At 47.6% G+C, this 16,125-nt stretch overlaps 1 protein-coding gene across 1 annotated transcript; it reads left to right on the forward strand.

Annotated features, from left to right (window-relative positions):
• The first annotated feature begins 742 nt into the window (after positions 1 to 742).
• Positions 743 to 8,817, forward strand: ORAI2 (ORAI calcium release-activated calcium modulator 2). The gene is made up of 3 exons (XM_010013549.1): positions 743 to 788; positions 2,551 to 2,791; positions 8,272 to 8,817. Exons 2-3 carry the CDS (start codon positions 2,564 to 2,566, stop codon positions 8,815 to 8,817), a joined length of 774 nt encoding a protein of 257 aa, XP_010011851.1. The 5' UTR covers positions 743 to 788; positions 2,551 to 2,563.
• Positions 8,818 to 16,125: the final 7,308 nt, after the last annotated feature.

Below are 16,125 nucleotides of genomic sequence, written 5' to 3' on the forward strand. Positions count from 1 at the left end.
ATGAGAAGATGGGAAGGGATTCCCCATAGTGAAGAAGGCCGGAGCTTGGGGGGCCCAGTGTAGCAGAGGAATAAGGAGTAGTGGGGCCTGGGGCTAGTTACAATATGTGGGGCCTTGAATGATGCTGTAGAGGGGAGAAAGACTCCGGTACAAACACTGCTGAGTCTGAGGGGGAGGCTGGCATCCCGAAGCCAGGCAGAGAAGCTGACAGCGCTGCTGAGACAGCGCTCTGCGGGCGATGGTTCAGAGCACGCCAGCAGCAGGAGGGGAGCCACAAATCTCAGCCCTGGCAGCATCTCCTTCATTGCCTGCTGTGAAGAAATCCCTGCACATGGGCTTGCAGCTGCACGGGGGCAGCTGAGGTGTAAGGCACAGCAAAGGCTTTCCCTGCGACGCTGGATAAAGGATCCAAGCGGATAGGAGGTAGTGGGACCAAACGCATCAGATGTGCAATGCAAGTGAGTAAAGACACAGCTGGGGTGGACACAGAGCTGGCTGTTAGGCTGAGGAAGAGGTCTCCAGGGATTCTCCATCCAAAACTCAACAGCCCTGTGCACTAAAACCCCATAAGATAGCTATTTCTGTAAGAGCAAGTGTCCCAAAGCTTTAATGCTGCAGGACAGGAACATGAACTCTCCAGAATAACTCCCCCTGATGCAGATAACTGGCTGGAAAGTATTTCCGGAGTAAAACTGCTTAATATCCAGTGTATGTCAAATGCTGCTTTGGTCTTGTGTTTCAGCCCTCGGAGCCCTCCACCCAGTCCCTCCATGTCTGTAGCCAGCAAGGTGAGTTTGCCGTCCCGTTCCTCCTTGTTTGGGCTACATTTGTGTGTTGTGGATTTTATTCTGAAGTTGTTTACTTATTTGAGAACAACTCGTTGAGCTGCTCCAGAGTGAAAATTCATCCTTGTGGTATTTTTAGCTTATTTTTCTAAGGAAAGAAGCAGACGTGATTGGGTGCTCTTGTTCTCCCTCTGTAACCTCTGGATTAATTCGTCTTTTCAACGGCATCTGTCCCAGGGCTTGAAGTTTCCTACATATAAAGTTTTGTGAAAGTACAAACTGGGTAGAGACCATCAGTGTCCCAGCTAAGGACAAAGCTAAATGAATGCACCCCATGCTATACATTGCAGAATCCACACAGGATGTTGTCACAGGAAACAGCTTCGTAGTTTCGCTGCTCACAGAATGTTTCTGTCTCTGATCCTCCCAGGAGGCTGGGGGATTGCTGCTGGCTTGAGTTTTTGCCTTCTGTAAAATAGGCTGGAATCTGAAAGCCCACCATGCTCAGGAGGGACAGGCTTCCTTCCCGCAATGCTTTAGTTGCTGTGCTGCAGTCTAATCTTTGTTATTGTGCCTGGAACAGTTTTGTTCCTTTTTAGTAATAATATTTACAGTTGTGGGCAGCCGATGTCCCTTTAATCTTCACCACTTCCTCAAATCTCACAGCAAACATGGGTTTATTAGCTGTCACCATGTGGCGCACGGCCATGGAGAGCTGGGGGATGCAGGCAGGGCTGGGGCTCCTCTCCAGCAAGCAGCAAGGTGCCTGTGACCTTGAGGTGTGGTGCTGGGACTAATTAGTACCACACCATGTGTCGTTCTGGGCGAGCATCTCCTCCTCCTAGGAGCTGGTGGGCATTTACAGCCAGAAGGATCTCGTATGGTGCAGCTCTGGTGTTGCTCCCTGGCACCACCATGGTGTTTGGTGGCTGACTTGTGAGTGTGGGGATTAGTCAGAGCATGGTGGTTTCCATTCTTTGGAAGGCCCAGTTAAACTTCTACTTTCAGAGGTTGGTCAGAGTTGAGAAAGTTTTGCTCCGTTGGTGAATTCTGCTCTGAAATAGTCTCTCTGCTTTCTTACATCTGCCAGTGTAATCTCTTGAATAAGATGCTGAAACTACCTGGAAGGCAGCTCGTTTTTCCCCTTGGAATTGTCTTTTCCTTTCCTTGTGCACCGGTGGAATTAAGGGAACAGGATTCTAGTTCAGATGTGGCTGATAAGTAGAATGTGAGCAGGTCAGGAAATGTAACTTCCCACTGCAGAGGCTTTATTAACCCTACAGAGCATTCAGCTCTGTGGCTGTTGGGGAAGAACCGTGCCCATCTAAACTGAGCTATGATGAGCAATGGTTTAACTGGAAAAAAACCTCTGTGGAATTAGCTGTCGGCTTAAAGCAAAATCCTAAGATGGAGGCTCCATTTCCAGAGTGTCTTTATATAAACCAGATTTTTTTATTAGCAAGGAGGAATTAAAGGGGAGAGTTGAGATGCCAGCTTGGAAATGAGAAGCCAGATGCTGTGCTGCCTTCCTGAATTCAAAAGTAGTTCCTGGCTTTATTTGTTTAATCTTTCCTAGTTCTCATGGTCAGTTTTAGCAATTATGGATGGTCCTTTCCCTGTTCTCTGTGCTTTGCAAACGTGATGGTATTTGGTCCATCATTTTTCTACTGACCGAGGGCAACTTTGTTTAAACGTAGCTTTTCAAGTCGTTCATGCTTGTCCTGCCTGTTGCCTCCTTTCAAACATGACCATTTTGTTCCCTCAGCATTTCCCCCATCATGAGTTCTGAACTAAACGTTCCAGTGGATCCTTCCACTCCTGCTTGCTGCTCTGAACCTGGCACAAAAGGCATGGATTATCGGGACTGGGTCCGGCGCAGCTACCTGGAATTGGTCACATCAAACCACCACTCCGTTCAAGCCCTTTCCTGGAGAAAACTGTACCTGAGCCGAGCCAAACTGAAAGCCTCCAGCAGAACCTCTGCTCTGCTCTCTGGGTTTGCAATGGTATGTGTACTTGGTAGCAACGCTTCCTGGATCGTGCAGGTTTTGCTCTCTAAAGTCATCTATTAATGGGTGCTTTTTCCTCCTGTGAAGAAGCAGGGGACACTGGTGGTTTCTGAAGAGGCAGGAGGCGTCTGTCTGGGGATTTCTGTGTGACTGCTGCTGAGGGGTTTGAGGCTATCTCTCTCAAGGCAACACGGCTGCATGAGCTGCCTGACAGTCAACCCACACACTCCCAAGTCAGCCCTTTAAAATACTACTCCCCTACCTGCAACTGATCCTAAGTGCTCCACCAGTGTTACTAAACAATACAGGACCTGGGTGCTCTTTTGTCCCTGAGGCTGTTCACATGAGGTTGCATTTGGGCGTGGAGCTCCTCTGGGCCCCTGTGGTTGCTGTGGTCCTGCACATTATCTTAATTCCTATTATTATCTTAATTTCTGTATGCTGTTTTTGCAGGTCACAGTGCGTAAAACAAGGTGGAGATTGGGTCACAGTCTGCCAGAGCATAGTGTGACTGGGGCAATCGTGTAACACTGAGGTGTGAGAAGAGGCCCTGCAGCCTCAGACCTGGTGTCAGGGGGCTCTGTGGCCTGTAGGGCTGGTATGTTTTGTCAGTGCTGCCTGTTGGGAATAATCCCTAGTACTTGCTTTTCTCTGTGCAGCACTTGGGTGTTACCTGGAAGCTATTTGCATAGGTCCAAACCATGAAAGGGAATGAGCAAAAGAACACAGAGACGGTGGTCCAGTGCTCAGACCTGTCTGAGCTGTGGTGTTAGCAAAACATGGCCATTCCGTGTTGGTATTCTGTGTTGGTGTGATCCTCTTCATCTCCCCTCTGGTTCTTGCTTACTGGGAGTGAGAATTGCAACCTGTTTAGGGGAAGTTTTCTGCTCAGGAAATGGTCTGGTTGTTCCTGAGGTCTGTCAGCTGAATGCAGAGACAGAGGGCAGTGCCCGGGTGAGCGGGACATGATGTGAAGACAGTGCATCCTGCAGCACAGAAACGGGGGGTAAGACCGATCTCAGGAACTTTCCAGATCGCTCTCCTTGTTTTATTTTAGCTTCTTCCACTGCTTTTTCCTCCCCCAATCGCCCAGAACATGAATCATCTGTAATATTGCAAGTCTGGGATGATGAAGTTGGTCACCCAAAGTGAAGAGACACAAGCAGGGAGTGAAGTGGGAGCAGGCTGCAGGGGAGAGGGTTCCTGGTTGCCTCGTGATTCCTCTCACTCCGAAGCTTTCTCACTTTAAAAAGCTGCTCATGTGCTTGCCCTTTGTGCCTCTGGGTTGCTTGAGTTCTCTGTTGGTCGTTTGTGGCTGTTCTCTTTAATGTGATTATTGAGTTAACATTTTGCATTGTTGTAAACTGATCTATGTAGGCAGTGGGGTTGCACAAGCAGGTGCCTGTGCTGGGATGTTGCTGTTGCTGGCATCTTTGGGACGTGGGGGGGGCCTCACAGCCCACCCACACTGCAGGGCTGAACCATGTGTCTGAACACAAAGCTGCCTTCTCAACGCACACACCAGAGAGTTGCTGGAAGTCCTGGGCAAACACAAAATTAACCGTTTGACTTCTCTTTGAACCTTTTAAAACGCAAGTAATACATCGGTGTATGTAAATATAATATTTAAATAATGCAAGTAAACACAGAGGTGTAAGTAGCATCAATTACAGACATCAGTTTAAGTTCATAAGTACACCCGAAATCAGTCATCGTCAGAAATAAAAGGTTTTGAAATAAAGGATTCTCTTTATTATAGCAAGCTTTTCATATAGCAAGCTTTTTCCCAGCTGGTCATACTGGACCTCCCAGGGGAAGCTGAGGATTTTGTTCCTCCAGGGTTGTTTCTCCGCTGGTAATTTGGCAAGCAGGTATGCGGTACCCGGATGTTTGCTCTCTAGTAAGAGCACCTATTTGGCTATTGATGAAAGTAGAGAAGTTATTTAGAGTTAAATATTTGTAGATGTGGCACCTAGGGACGTGGTTGAGTGGTAGATTTGGCAGTGCTGGGTTAACACTTAGACTTGATGATCTTAAAGGTCTTTTCCAACCTAAACGATTCTATGCAATAGTTTCCCTGCAGCCCTGTGTGCATTTAACTATGTAAACAACTCTCACACAGGGCCTGGCTATTGCTTTATTTACTTCCCTGTTAGTGTGTTTGATTCAGGCCAGTTCCATATTGCCTGACAAATATTGTGAGCTGATGGATATTTAATCAACAGGCAGTGGCTTTGATCCAGCTCCTTCTGGACAGGCTGCAGAATAACTTGAACCTTCCTCGATGCTATCTCCGGTATTTCTGGCAGAGAACTGAGTGGATCAGGAGGATGCGGGTCCTTTCCAGCACCAGGTCTGTTTGGAGATGGGCTGTAGGGCGACTGCAGATGAAGATGGAGTTCAGGAAACCTCCTTAATAATTTTCCTGATGGAAATAAGAGCTGTTATTGCTAATCAGTGTTCTCAATACTTGTCCAATTGCTACAGGATATGTATTTGGTATTTTTTTTAAACCTAACAGATCTAATGGAGTGATTGTTTTTACAGGCTGCCAAACCATCTGTGTGACTGGAACATGACTTATGTAAAGCCATTTGTCATCCTTTTGCCTGATACTAACTATCCCAGTCTAAATTTCTCTAGATGAGCATCATCTTTGTTGTGGACAATCTGGGCTCTACTGGTCTAGAAAACCCAACATAATTGCATGTAGTTGAATTGCTGTTTAAAATGTCCTGAGTACTTGCTCCTTTAGGAAACCTGTTTGGAGTTCAACAAGGCAATTCTCATGCTTTGAATGAAGCCTGTGCTGAGATACTCTGCAGCTCATCAGAGTGCTCAGCAGCTTGCAAAGTTGAGCCCTTGACACTTTGGCTTCTGGGAAGAGGTTAAAATAAAAGGGGCTGTTATCACAGAAGAGTATAATTGTATCAATCATGACATTAATAGTTTTACAGACCAAGCAGCATGTTTAATGATTTTTAAATGGGTTATGTCAGCTTGTCCTCTTTCCCGGAACCCGGTCAGAGAATGACGTGACAGTCTGTACAGAGTAAAGCAATACGAGCTCGCTCACCTTTCCAACACTTGTTTGGGTTAAATGAGTTGTTTTTCTGCCTTGCTGCCCTATCTGGATTGTTGATGATTTCCCCTGAAATACCTCTTAGGGAGCCATCAGTCAGTGTTAAAAATTCATCACGGTGCACAGCTGAAGCTAGCCCTAGGGAATAGGTTAGGCTGGGAGGAAACATCCAATTAGCTGGAAAGCGCTGCTCATGTGAAGGATAACAAGGAGAAATTGATATGTTGACATCGGCCAGGCTTTCAGCTTTAATATCAAGCTATAAATTGAACACACAGGTACAATTCCTATTCAGCTTGCTGAATGCTGTGTCTCTGGGTATTACAGCAACCAATAATGAACAATATACCTGCAGCTTTTCCTGGCTGATAGGGTGTGAGTGACAAGCACAGCACTGTACAAATCCTTTGTACAGAACAGTGCAGCAGAGAGTAAGTTTGATCTCCTCCTTCTCAAATCAATATGAGGGAACTGCAAAGGGAATATATGCAAGGCAATGGGTAATGCCTTTTAATTAAATTGGTCTTGCAGTAGATAGCAAAGTTAATCCTGTGTTATTTTCTCTGCTATATGACAAGAACAACTATAAATGCAAACAGGAACCTTTAAAAAACAAAATAAGTAACCCCCCCCCCATGTTTATAATCGGGCAGAAAGAATGTGAATGTCCCAGAACTGTCACAATATGTGTGGTGTCTCTGATATCCTAAATAGTTGATGTAGGTATAAAATCTGGGCTTGTAGAGGTTGACTGTTTGCCACCACAAACACACATGTTATACCTTGGTTGCTATTAAATGTGTTCAGGCTTGACTGTGATCCCCTTGTTCAGACTGCTGATGGCTTCCAAGTAAAGGCAGGTAGGAACACAGGCACTTCCTTCCATCCCCTTCCATCCTTTTTGGGGCTACCAACAGGGAGAGCATGAGCGCACCCCTAATCTTGCAGTGCCTGAATAGTGTATTAACAAGTAATGCCAGAGTGAGTAGTGCAGGTTGTGATGCAGAGCCTGAAATAGCTGCTCAGTGGTGGTCTCATGGGAAACCTGAATAAAGTAATCTGCAGAATCTATCTACCCCCCAAATCGAGCCGCTGGTTCAGACTTCACCTTCTCCTCATGGTCTGCCCTGAGGCAGGCATCCGAGCATCGGATTCTCCTTTCCTTAACACGTACAGAATCAAAAGCATAGAATGGTTTGTGTTGGAAAGGACCTTAAAGCTCATCCGGTTCCAACCCCTTGCCATGGGCAGGGACACCTTCCACTAGGCCATCTGGCAAGCTGTGCCGTGCTGGAGCAGCAGGTTGCCTGGGATCACTGGAGATTTTGCCTGCTGCCAGGCAAGTTGGTATCTCTGTGAATCAGGAAATGCAGCTGCAGGTCCAAGCAAGCCGCTAGAGCGTTACCAGAGAGGAATGTTTGATAATCTTGTCTACTGCTTTTGTGGCTTCTCTTAACAAAAGGTTTCTGCAGGCACTTCAGGGATGCCACCACGCACAAGTGATGTTTTACTTCACAGGCAGGTTAGGTAACCTTACAAATTCCCATGCTGAACCAGTTAGCAGGCCTGTACTAGGACTCAAGTTCTGATCTCCGAAGAGCCCCCTGCTGTCTTGCATTTATTCTGCTTGTTAAACTTTATTTGATTAAGGAAAAAGTAGGCTGCTTTAGAGACTTGCTAGGTGATAGCTCTTGTTTTGAGGAAACAGGCGCCAGTCTGAGCTGTAGCTGTCCGCTTCTGCTGAGTCTATCAGTAAGTTATTAGCTCTCAAGGGAGAAATTTGAGGATATAAATAAGTTGTATCTGGACATATTTTGTAATAAAAATGAATGTACAATGTTCTGAGAATAGAAGGCAGCTATTTTAACTATGGGCTAACTTAAACCGTCAAGTGCTTCCCATGGGGGGTAGTGAAACCTTGCTGGCCACTGGCCAGAAGAGCTGCTTGCTTTTGCTTTTCTTTACATGCCTGAAGTCAGAACTTCCTGCACTGCAGCCTCGAGTGAGGAGCGGAAGGAGAACATGTGATGGGCGGGTGGGCTAGCGCGCTGTCAGCTGCCTCCGAGCTCCACTTGTTGTCTAATGAGATCCTTCTGGTGTGTGCTTGGTTTGATGCAGTTCGTATGGCTCCTGGTTGCAAGGAGGGAGATGTTATTTCAGCAAGCTGCGGCGCCGAAACGTGCATGTGAGCCTGCAGAAAGGCCAAGCCGCAGAGCACATGTACATCTTCATGGGAAACAAAGATCATCCATCGAGGCTGCCATTCTAAAAAGCACTTGAGTGTGTACTTGACCTTAGGTGCTCTTCCTGAATAAAGATGCTTTCCTGGATGAGAGCCTTGAAAAGAGGAAAACCAGCAGCTGTTGACAAGCTTTTTTTGTTCCTTTCCCCTCAGGTCGCCATGGTGGAGGTGCAGCTGGAGGTGCAGTACAAGTACCCCCAGATGCTGCTGATCGCTTTCAGTGCCTGCACAACGGTGCTCGTGGCTGTTCATCTCTTCGCCCTTCTCATCAGCACCTGCATTCTGCCCAACGTGGAAGCAGTGAGCAACATCCACAACCTGAACTCCATCAGCGAGTCCCCGCATGAGCGCATGCATCCCTACATCGAGCTGGCGTGGGGCTTCTCCACCGTGCTGGGGATCCTCCTTTTCCTCGCGGAAGTCGTGCTTCTGTGCTGGATAAAATTCCTGCCTGTGGGCTCCATCCTGAAAAACGAGACCACCAACGTGGAGAAGGCCAGCAGCCACGCGGGGTGGCAGTCAGCACTGGTCTCCACCATCATCATGGTCCCCGTGGGTCTGATTTTTGTCGTCTTCACCATTCACTTCTACCGCTCTTTGGTGCGGCACAAAACGGAGCGCCACAACCGGGAGATCGAAGAGCTTCACAAACTGAAAGTGCAGTTAGATGGGCATGACAGAGGCATGCAGGTAGTGTGACAGCGAGGCAGGGGCTGCTTCCAGTGAATCCTTCTGCTAAGGCTAAGAGCAAAATCCCTGTTTTGCTAGTTGGTGAGATGCACCCGTGATGGATTGTCTTGAGGCTTACCTATGTAAACGCTAATCGCCTGCCATCCATAGCTGTGGGTTCTAGTGCTGTTTCAGATGCTGGGGTCTCTGGCCTGTTTCTGGTCCTACACGCTTGCATACTTAAGTCAACACTGCCATGGAGTTCAAGGCCAAAACTTAACCTTGGTTCAGGTGGCCAAAAAATCTGTATTTTTTACAAATGCAATATTCTATTGCCAAAAGTAAAACTGGGTCAGCTGTCCCAAAAGCCAGTGTGTGTGTAGGACCTGTCGCATGTGTCAGAGCTCCCTGGCTGTCAGTGCAGCAGCAATTAACCTGCAGCTCGTTTCTGGAGCTGATCTGGTTAATGTGAGTATCTGCAGCTGGCATGAGGACGTCCAGGAAAGCACAACAGAAACTGTGAGTGTTGATCACCCTTGCCCCAAAGCAAGTATTCCATAAATACATAACCAGAAAGAAATCCACCTTAGCTTTTATGTTCTGACTCCTTACTCTATTTTTACAGCAGAGGAGGTAGACTTTCGAATTGCAGGAGGCTGGGTAGCTCTGTCATATTTTCTTCAGCAGCATCAATTCATTAGATCAAATGAATGCCAAGGTCATGTGTTTTTTTCCCAGTAAGAGGCAGGAGTGCCCAGGGAAGGCTTACAGGTGTCTTAGTTTTAACAAGGACATCCTTAGAGCAGTGACAGGGAATTTAATGAGACAAAACTGTGAAGGACTAGAAAAGCAAGTTTTGAGGAGGGTAAGGAGTGACAGCACATAGAATGCTATGTCACTACATTGTCTACATATATGTATTGTTGCAATGCCTTTTGCCTGGTTTGCTGGAGAGAACAAGCCCCAGTCCTGGGTATTTCATCAGTCGTTTGGGGGGGTTTTTGTCAGCTGTAACGTTTGTCTGTCAAAACCAAATGCTTCCCTTCTCCCTCCACCAAAGCAGGCAGCTGCCCGTGGAACCTGGAGCTGTGCAGGCGAGTGTGACGGAGCTGGATCCAGCGGGAGAGCTGTGTGCCATTAAAGAGCTATCACATTTCATTTGATCTAACTTTGTTGTTCAGCAGCAGGGAAAAAGGCAGTGGCACGTCTGTGTTGCTTAGCAAGGGAAGCTTGTGACTTCTGTGGCACCCTCGTGGGTGAAAACTTGTGTAAAAGACAATGTTAGGATTTATGGCCGCTTTGTGGAGGGAAAAGGGTGTTTTGCAGCCATCAGCCCTTTGAAGGGAAAGTAAGGCTTTCTGCCACACAGGGCTCAAAGAAGCCTAAGCATGTTTTCTTGGCCCTGGTCCTGTGCTGGTTTCCTGCTCTGCACTCAGACTCTGCAGTTTCAGAGCCTCCTAGGCCTTACACATTTCTGAAATCATTAAAGATGTTTGTAGTGTTCTATTTAACCCTGCTCCCTTATTCCACTGGGATTTGAGAAATCTAATGGCAGCATATTACATGTCAGCTTCCCAGAATGGGGAGCGTACACTTAAATCCCAGTGCAGCAGGGTGAGACTATCCCTATATCCCCCTCTGGCGAGGGCCTTGGGAACCCAACTCTGATCTCTCTTGTTTACATGGGAATTTGAGCGTTGCTGAACAAGTTGCTTAGCACTGTGTCTGTTGGCTTTCCTCTGTTGCTCTTGCTGCAGTTGGCATGTACCATATTGGCTGATGTGCAGCAAAGAAAATAGTCTTTGTGTGCTAAATGCCTACTCTGTACTTATATGCATATGCAAAAACTGAGGAGTGTCCTCCAGGGAGTGGGTGGTCATGGAATTCCTCCCATCTCCCCTCTGCCTTCTCTCCCTCTTCTTTTTACCATAATAAAAACTAAAGGTTTATACAACAAAAACCAGAATTGAGTTTTCTGCCAAGTATTAACACATGTAGGTTCTTCCACCAACACGATTTCTATTGTGAGGCCAGAACCAGGCCAGTCAGGATGAATCTTTCACCTGTACTTTGCACTTTCCTTTGCCATCAGTCATAATGGGGCTCTGTGTACTGTGGAGCTCAGGAGGTTGAGGAAGGGTTTCACAGTGTGCATGCAGTGCTGCGACAGCAATGCAGCTCATTTGAAACAGCCAAATTGTTCATTTAATTCTTTGCTAATATAATAAATTTCAGCAAATGGAGAAATGCAGCCAAAACTGTGCTTTGATTTCCTAGAATAACTTGGTGAGGCTTTGCTGGGATTGGATTCAAGATAAGGCTCAAGGCAGCGCATCCGTGACAGGAGTGGGATTGCCTTACTCCAGCAGGGAGTCTGAGGTATGGTTTGAGATGGTGTCCCAAGGGCAAACACACTTAAAACAGAATAATCGTGTGGTTTCCCATTTTTGCTTGCAGGTTTGTTTCTTGTGTCTCCCTGGGCACCAACTTCTCCTTTCCATGAGGAGCCCACAGGAGTGTTTATGCTTTTTGGCTTTGGTGTGTGGGATTTCTCTAGGTTACCCATCACCTTCATGTTCTAACTCCTCTCCTTCTTTCCCAACAGCAGCATTTGCTTTTCTTCCTCCTGCCTCTCTTCCTCCAAGGAACATTGTACTTGTCCAGGTGGGTGTTTCTGTGCTGCAGCACCAGAAAATCCTCCTTGCTGCTGCTACTCCTGGGGCTGTCAGCAGGATTCCCATCAGTCAAGCATGGAGATGCCTGCCTTTCCACACCATCCTGCTGTCCCAGCAGGGCTGGCAGCGTGCTGTGTCACGTCCAGGTTCGCCTGCTGGTGCCTGGCCACGTCTGTCCTGTGCTGTCACCTCTCTGTCATCCCAGGTTTTGTGTGGCTCTGTTCCTGCAATGCCTGCACAGAGATGCTTCTCCCAAGGGCTGGGGACACGTGTCAAGGATCTCCCCTGACACGTGTGTTAGCTTTCTGTACCAGCCTTGGGCCCTGGCATGCTGTAGTGTGGCTGTTGCCCTAATTCTCAGCTCTTTTGGGCTGTGACTCTCTGGACCAGTTATTGCCTTGTTCGGGCCATTTCTGCAGTGGAGCTCGCTGCAGGGACAGCCACTATCTCACTCCAGAGCCCAGAGTCCTCCTTCAGACTTCTTTTAGGTAGTTTTTGCCCATCAGAAAAATGCCTCTGCAGGCTCCAGTGCTGGAGGGACCCTCCTGGAGGGACCCTGCCCTACAGCAGGGAAGGAGCTGTCAAAACCAGGGGTACAGCCTTGCTTCCTATGGCTCGTGGACACCTATCTTGGTGTAGGAGGTGACTCCCATGTCTCCTTCCCTCATTAGCAGGAGTAGAGAGCAGGCAAGTCGGAGGGAGCGTGGGAGCTGGAGCAATATCGGGCTCTCCCTTTGCTGTGCTTGGAGGCAGATCTTCCTCTCCAGCTCCCTATTTTTAACGTTGCCTTGGGCCAGCCTGGCTCCAAGAGCTGCTGCCCCATTGTTTCTGTGGCTGGGTGACTCTCGGGGAGGCTTTATGGCCAGGGGAGATGGTTTAGATGTTGGATTGGGGCTGACCCATGTGACGGATGAAAGTGATACCGAGTGAGAGCCGTGGGTGGAGCGTGCTCTGCGGTCAGCACTCAAATATGTGCCAGTGTTTATAGAGAGCTGGTGGGGTGGGTGCAGCTGCAGAGCAAACATCCCTCTGTTCCCCAGCACTGGGAATCCCAGCTTGGCACCGGGACAGAGTGAAGGGTGCCTGGTGGGCTGTGGGACTGGGTGCTCGCACGTCACATTCTCCTCTTTCCATAGCTTTACGTGGGGTTTCATAAAGTCCTTTCTCTTCTTTCCCTGCCTTAAACAAAAGGCCTTTGAGTTTCCCTGCTGCTGCAGCTTTGTTATCTTCTACACCTTGTTGTGTCTGCTTTTAAGACAGCTTCCTCAATAACCCCCCTCTAAGCTGTAACCTCAGATCCAGATCCCAGCACAACTGGTTAACTTCTCAGAGGCTGCCTCCTCTGCACCCATTTCAAGTCAAGCTGTTTCAGTAATTACTGGCTGCCTGAATTTGGAAAGCATTCCATGAATCCCTGTGTGTGCGACCAGGAGCTTGCCTCCTGCCCAGGGTTGTGACAAGGATGAGTGCCAAGTGCTAGGAGGAAAAGAAAATCTCTATTTTTGCTTTTGCCTGTTCTTGTTTTCTCTCTGCATGAACGGTACGTAATGTAGAACAACCTGTATTTCAGTCACTCTCCAGCTGTGTGAGAGGAACTGGACAAACCTGTGAAGTTTTGTGCTTCTTGCTGATTTCAGACTGACTTTCTTGAAAGGCAGCTCAAGTCCTCCAGCATCCTCTATGGGTTAACTTGGAGTCTGCCTTTCTTTCAAAAGAGCTTGCTCAGGTACCATCCTTCTGGTTTTGACATACACAAGTAGGTAACAATGAGATGGTGCTTCCTGTTAATGAGCACCTGGTTCTTGGCGTGTGTTTTACAAGTGCTCATCTCGGTTAAGGAGATGAACAGCTGTAATAGGAATTCCTAGGAGATGAAGACCATTACAACTTGTCTCACATGAATAATACTAGCCAAAATACTGGCCAGAATTACTTGTAAGAGCTACTTAATCAAAACTTCTTCTTTTCTCAGATTTCTGGGATACTTGACAGTCCAAACCAGTTGTTCATGTTTTTAAACTGCTGCAGTTCTGCCCTTTTAGGAGAAAATGTACGTAAAGTTTTAGAAAGTAAGACATACAAGGAAGAAGTTCTTCCCTGTGAGGGTGCTGAGGTGCTGACACAGGGTGCCCAGAGAAGTGGTGAATGCTCCATCCCTGGCAGTGTTCAAGGCCAGCTTGGACAGAGCCTTGGGTGATGTGGTCTAGTGCGAGATGTCCCTGCCCATGGCAGGGGGTTGGAACTAGTTAATCTTAAGGTCCTTTCAAACCCAAACCATTCTGTGAGTCTACAGATGGACGGGTGTGTAACTGCATTTTGATCTAAGATGATGCCCAAGAGGCTGTTTAACAGGCGAAGAATGTCAAAAGATAGACACGGCAATGACTGTGTAGTGACTAGGTCAAGTTTTGGACTTCAAAGACATTTGGACAAAGCCTTTAGGTTTTGGCTCAGTATTTAGTTATTTTCATGTTTTCAAATGTAAGATACCGACTCGGAAGGGCTGGAATTCTCTGGCACGAACAGCAGCTTCCTCTGTTGTTTGTTTGAGGCAGAAAAGTTCAGCTAACAAATGCAGAGCACAGAACGAGCTAATACTGTGTATCTCGTTATTGCGACGCACGGATTCATCAGAAGCCATCTTCTGCTTTCAGTGCAGAGACTGATACAGCAGGTACCTGCACAGGAAGTATTTTAAGAGGCTGAGAGCACAATATAAATCCAAAAGGGACCTTTGGAAATAAGGGCCAGACATTAATGGGAATACTTGATTGCTGGTATTTGAGCAAAGAGCAGGTTGATGGAGTGGCTCGGGACTGAGAGGGTGATGAGGACATGAGCTCAATGCTTGTTTCATCTCCAAAAGCTTGCCCTGGGTTTCATCCCTTCGTGTGGCATTGTGCTGAGCTCCAGCAGGCTGAATGTCCTCTGCTGATTGTCCTCCTGTAAGGCTGAAGGTCCTCTGCTCCGACAGCAGCTCCAGGTGCCGGCCTGGGGACATCATGCTCTCTATGGCTGCTGAGCCCTGTGGGCACCAGCACCACGGAGCTGATCGTACCAGTCTGCTGGAAAAAGGTTAGGAACTGCTACTGCCTGAGCACAAGGCCCTGCTTTTGGGAGTGAGCTGGAGAGGTTGCAGCGTAGGAGAAATTCCCTGGGATAAAGCTCGCTGTGAGCAAGCCTGTCATGCGTTGGCTGGCTGGCTCTGTGATGGATTTCTGTTGGAGAAGCCATGCTGTGACTGCTGAAACTGCTGCTGGAGCACGTAGGTAGCCAGCCTGGATGGAGGTTTGGGATTTGGGATTACCCATGGGAGCCCTGCACGTGGATCCCTGTTGGAATTACTGCCTAGCCTGATGTCCACCACTGTTTAAATACTGGGCTAAACCGCAACCGGTTCATTGCAGCCACAAAGGGCTGTGCTTGTACCTGTTAGCTTAAACTGACAAAATATATCCTGATTCACCCAATTGATTTCTAGTAACTGTTTTGTTGGGTGAGGAGCTCCCTCCCCAGCAGTGGAGGGTTGTGCTTATGGCACAAGTGCATTGCTATACAGCAAAACCTCTGTGCTGTGCCAGGGACACCGAGATCCGTGTATAAATGCATCCCCTTTCCTTCCCAGCTGAAACCAGGCAGCACCGTGAAGTGTTTTAGTGCTGTAGGTGTGACTACACCGGGTGGTTCTGATAACACAACTGTGTTTATTAAAGGATCACATTTCTTCCACGGCACAACTTCATTTTCAAGAGCACAGGAGTTTGCACAGAGCAGACAGATGGCCTCAAACGAGCTTCTGCTGCAAATGACTTCTTGAATCTTAGGTACAAGGCATGATTCAAACCTGACTGCTGGAGGTGCTAGGAAAAAAGATGAGAGCCTCCAGCGCTGCAGTCTGTTACCCAGCTTATTCCCAAAATCGGGCTCTTGCTACTGAGAGCTGACAGCGGGGTTCAGAGATGAGAAATGGTCAGAAAATAGCACAGTCTGTGCAGCCCTTTGCTCTGAACAATGTCCAAGCTGCAGAAGAGTCAGCATCGGCCCTCTGCAAACGCTGCTCTGTGGTCCCAAAAGATGTAGGTCACACAAAGTATTTATGATTAACCCTCCCTGTTATAGTATGAATCTTCAGCAAAGGATAATTACTTTAATTAGTTCTCAGTGTGTTGTACTATCTGTGGAGAGATGCTTACCCACCTCCCTGGAGAGTGGATCTCTAAAGGATCTACTGAAGTGGGTTAGGAGGTAGTTGTGTCCCCATGGCACAGTACAACGCTAAAAGCAGTGTGACAGGATCAGCTATGGGCCAGGAAAGGTTAAAGTCTGCCGCAGGGTGCGGGCTGAACCTGTGCTGTTTGATACTTGGCTCAGTTTAATGATTCTAAGTTTCTTTCCTTGTTACATTGAAGTATTTAAGCCCTGGCTATTTTGCTTTTTGCTAGTGAAGACAAGGGCTCACATCTGACTTTCTCCTGATGCCCAGGTCAGTCTTGGAAGAACCAAGCAGCTCACCCTTTTCTTGCACACTCTTTAATTCTGCTTCTTATCAAAAAATAAGCTCATTTGAGCATATCTCTGTCCACACACACCTCAGGAATAAGCACTGGTACAGCTTATCTTCCATATTCCCCAGCAAAACCCAATCGTGGCCGCTTCTTGCCGC

Source organism: Nestor notabilis, unplaced genomic scaffold (assembly GCF_000696875.1).
Source record: "Nestor notabilis isolate BGI_N333 unplaced genomic scaffold, ASM69687v1 scaffold29674, whole genome shotgun sequence".
Taxonomy (NCBI): Eukaryota; Metazoa; Chordata; class Aves; order Psittaciformes; family Psittacidae; genus Nestor; species Nestor notabilis.

What these genes read in the sequence shown, in the direction of transcription:
- ORAI2 (XM_010013549.1), top strand. Translation starts at nt 2,564, where the DNA reads ATGAGTTCTGAACTAAACGTTCCAGTGGATCCTTCCACTCCTGCTTGC. An exon ending in TGCTCTCTGGGTTTGCAATG is followed by an intron (nt 2,792 to 8,271) that starts GTATGTGTACTT and finishes CTTTCCCCTCAG; the next exon opens with GTCGCCATGGTGGAGGTGCA.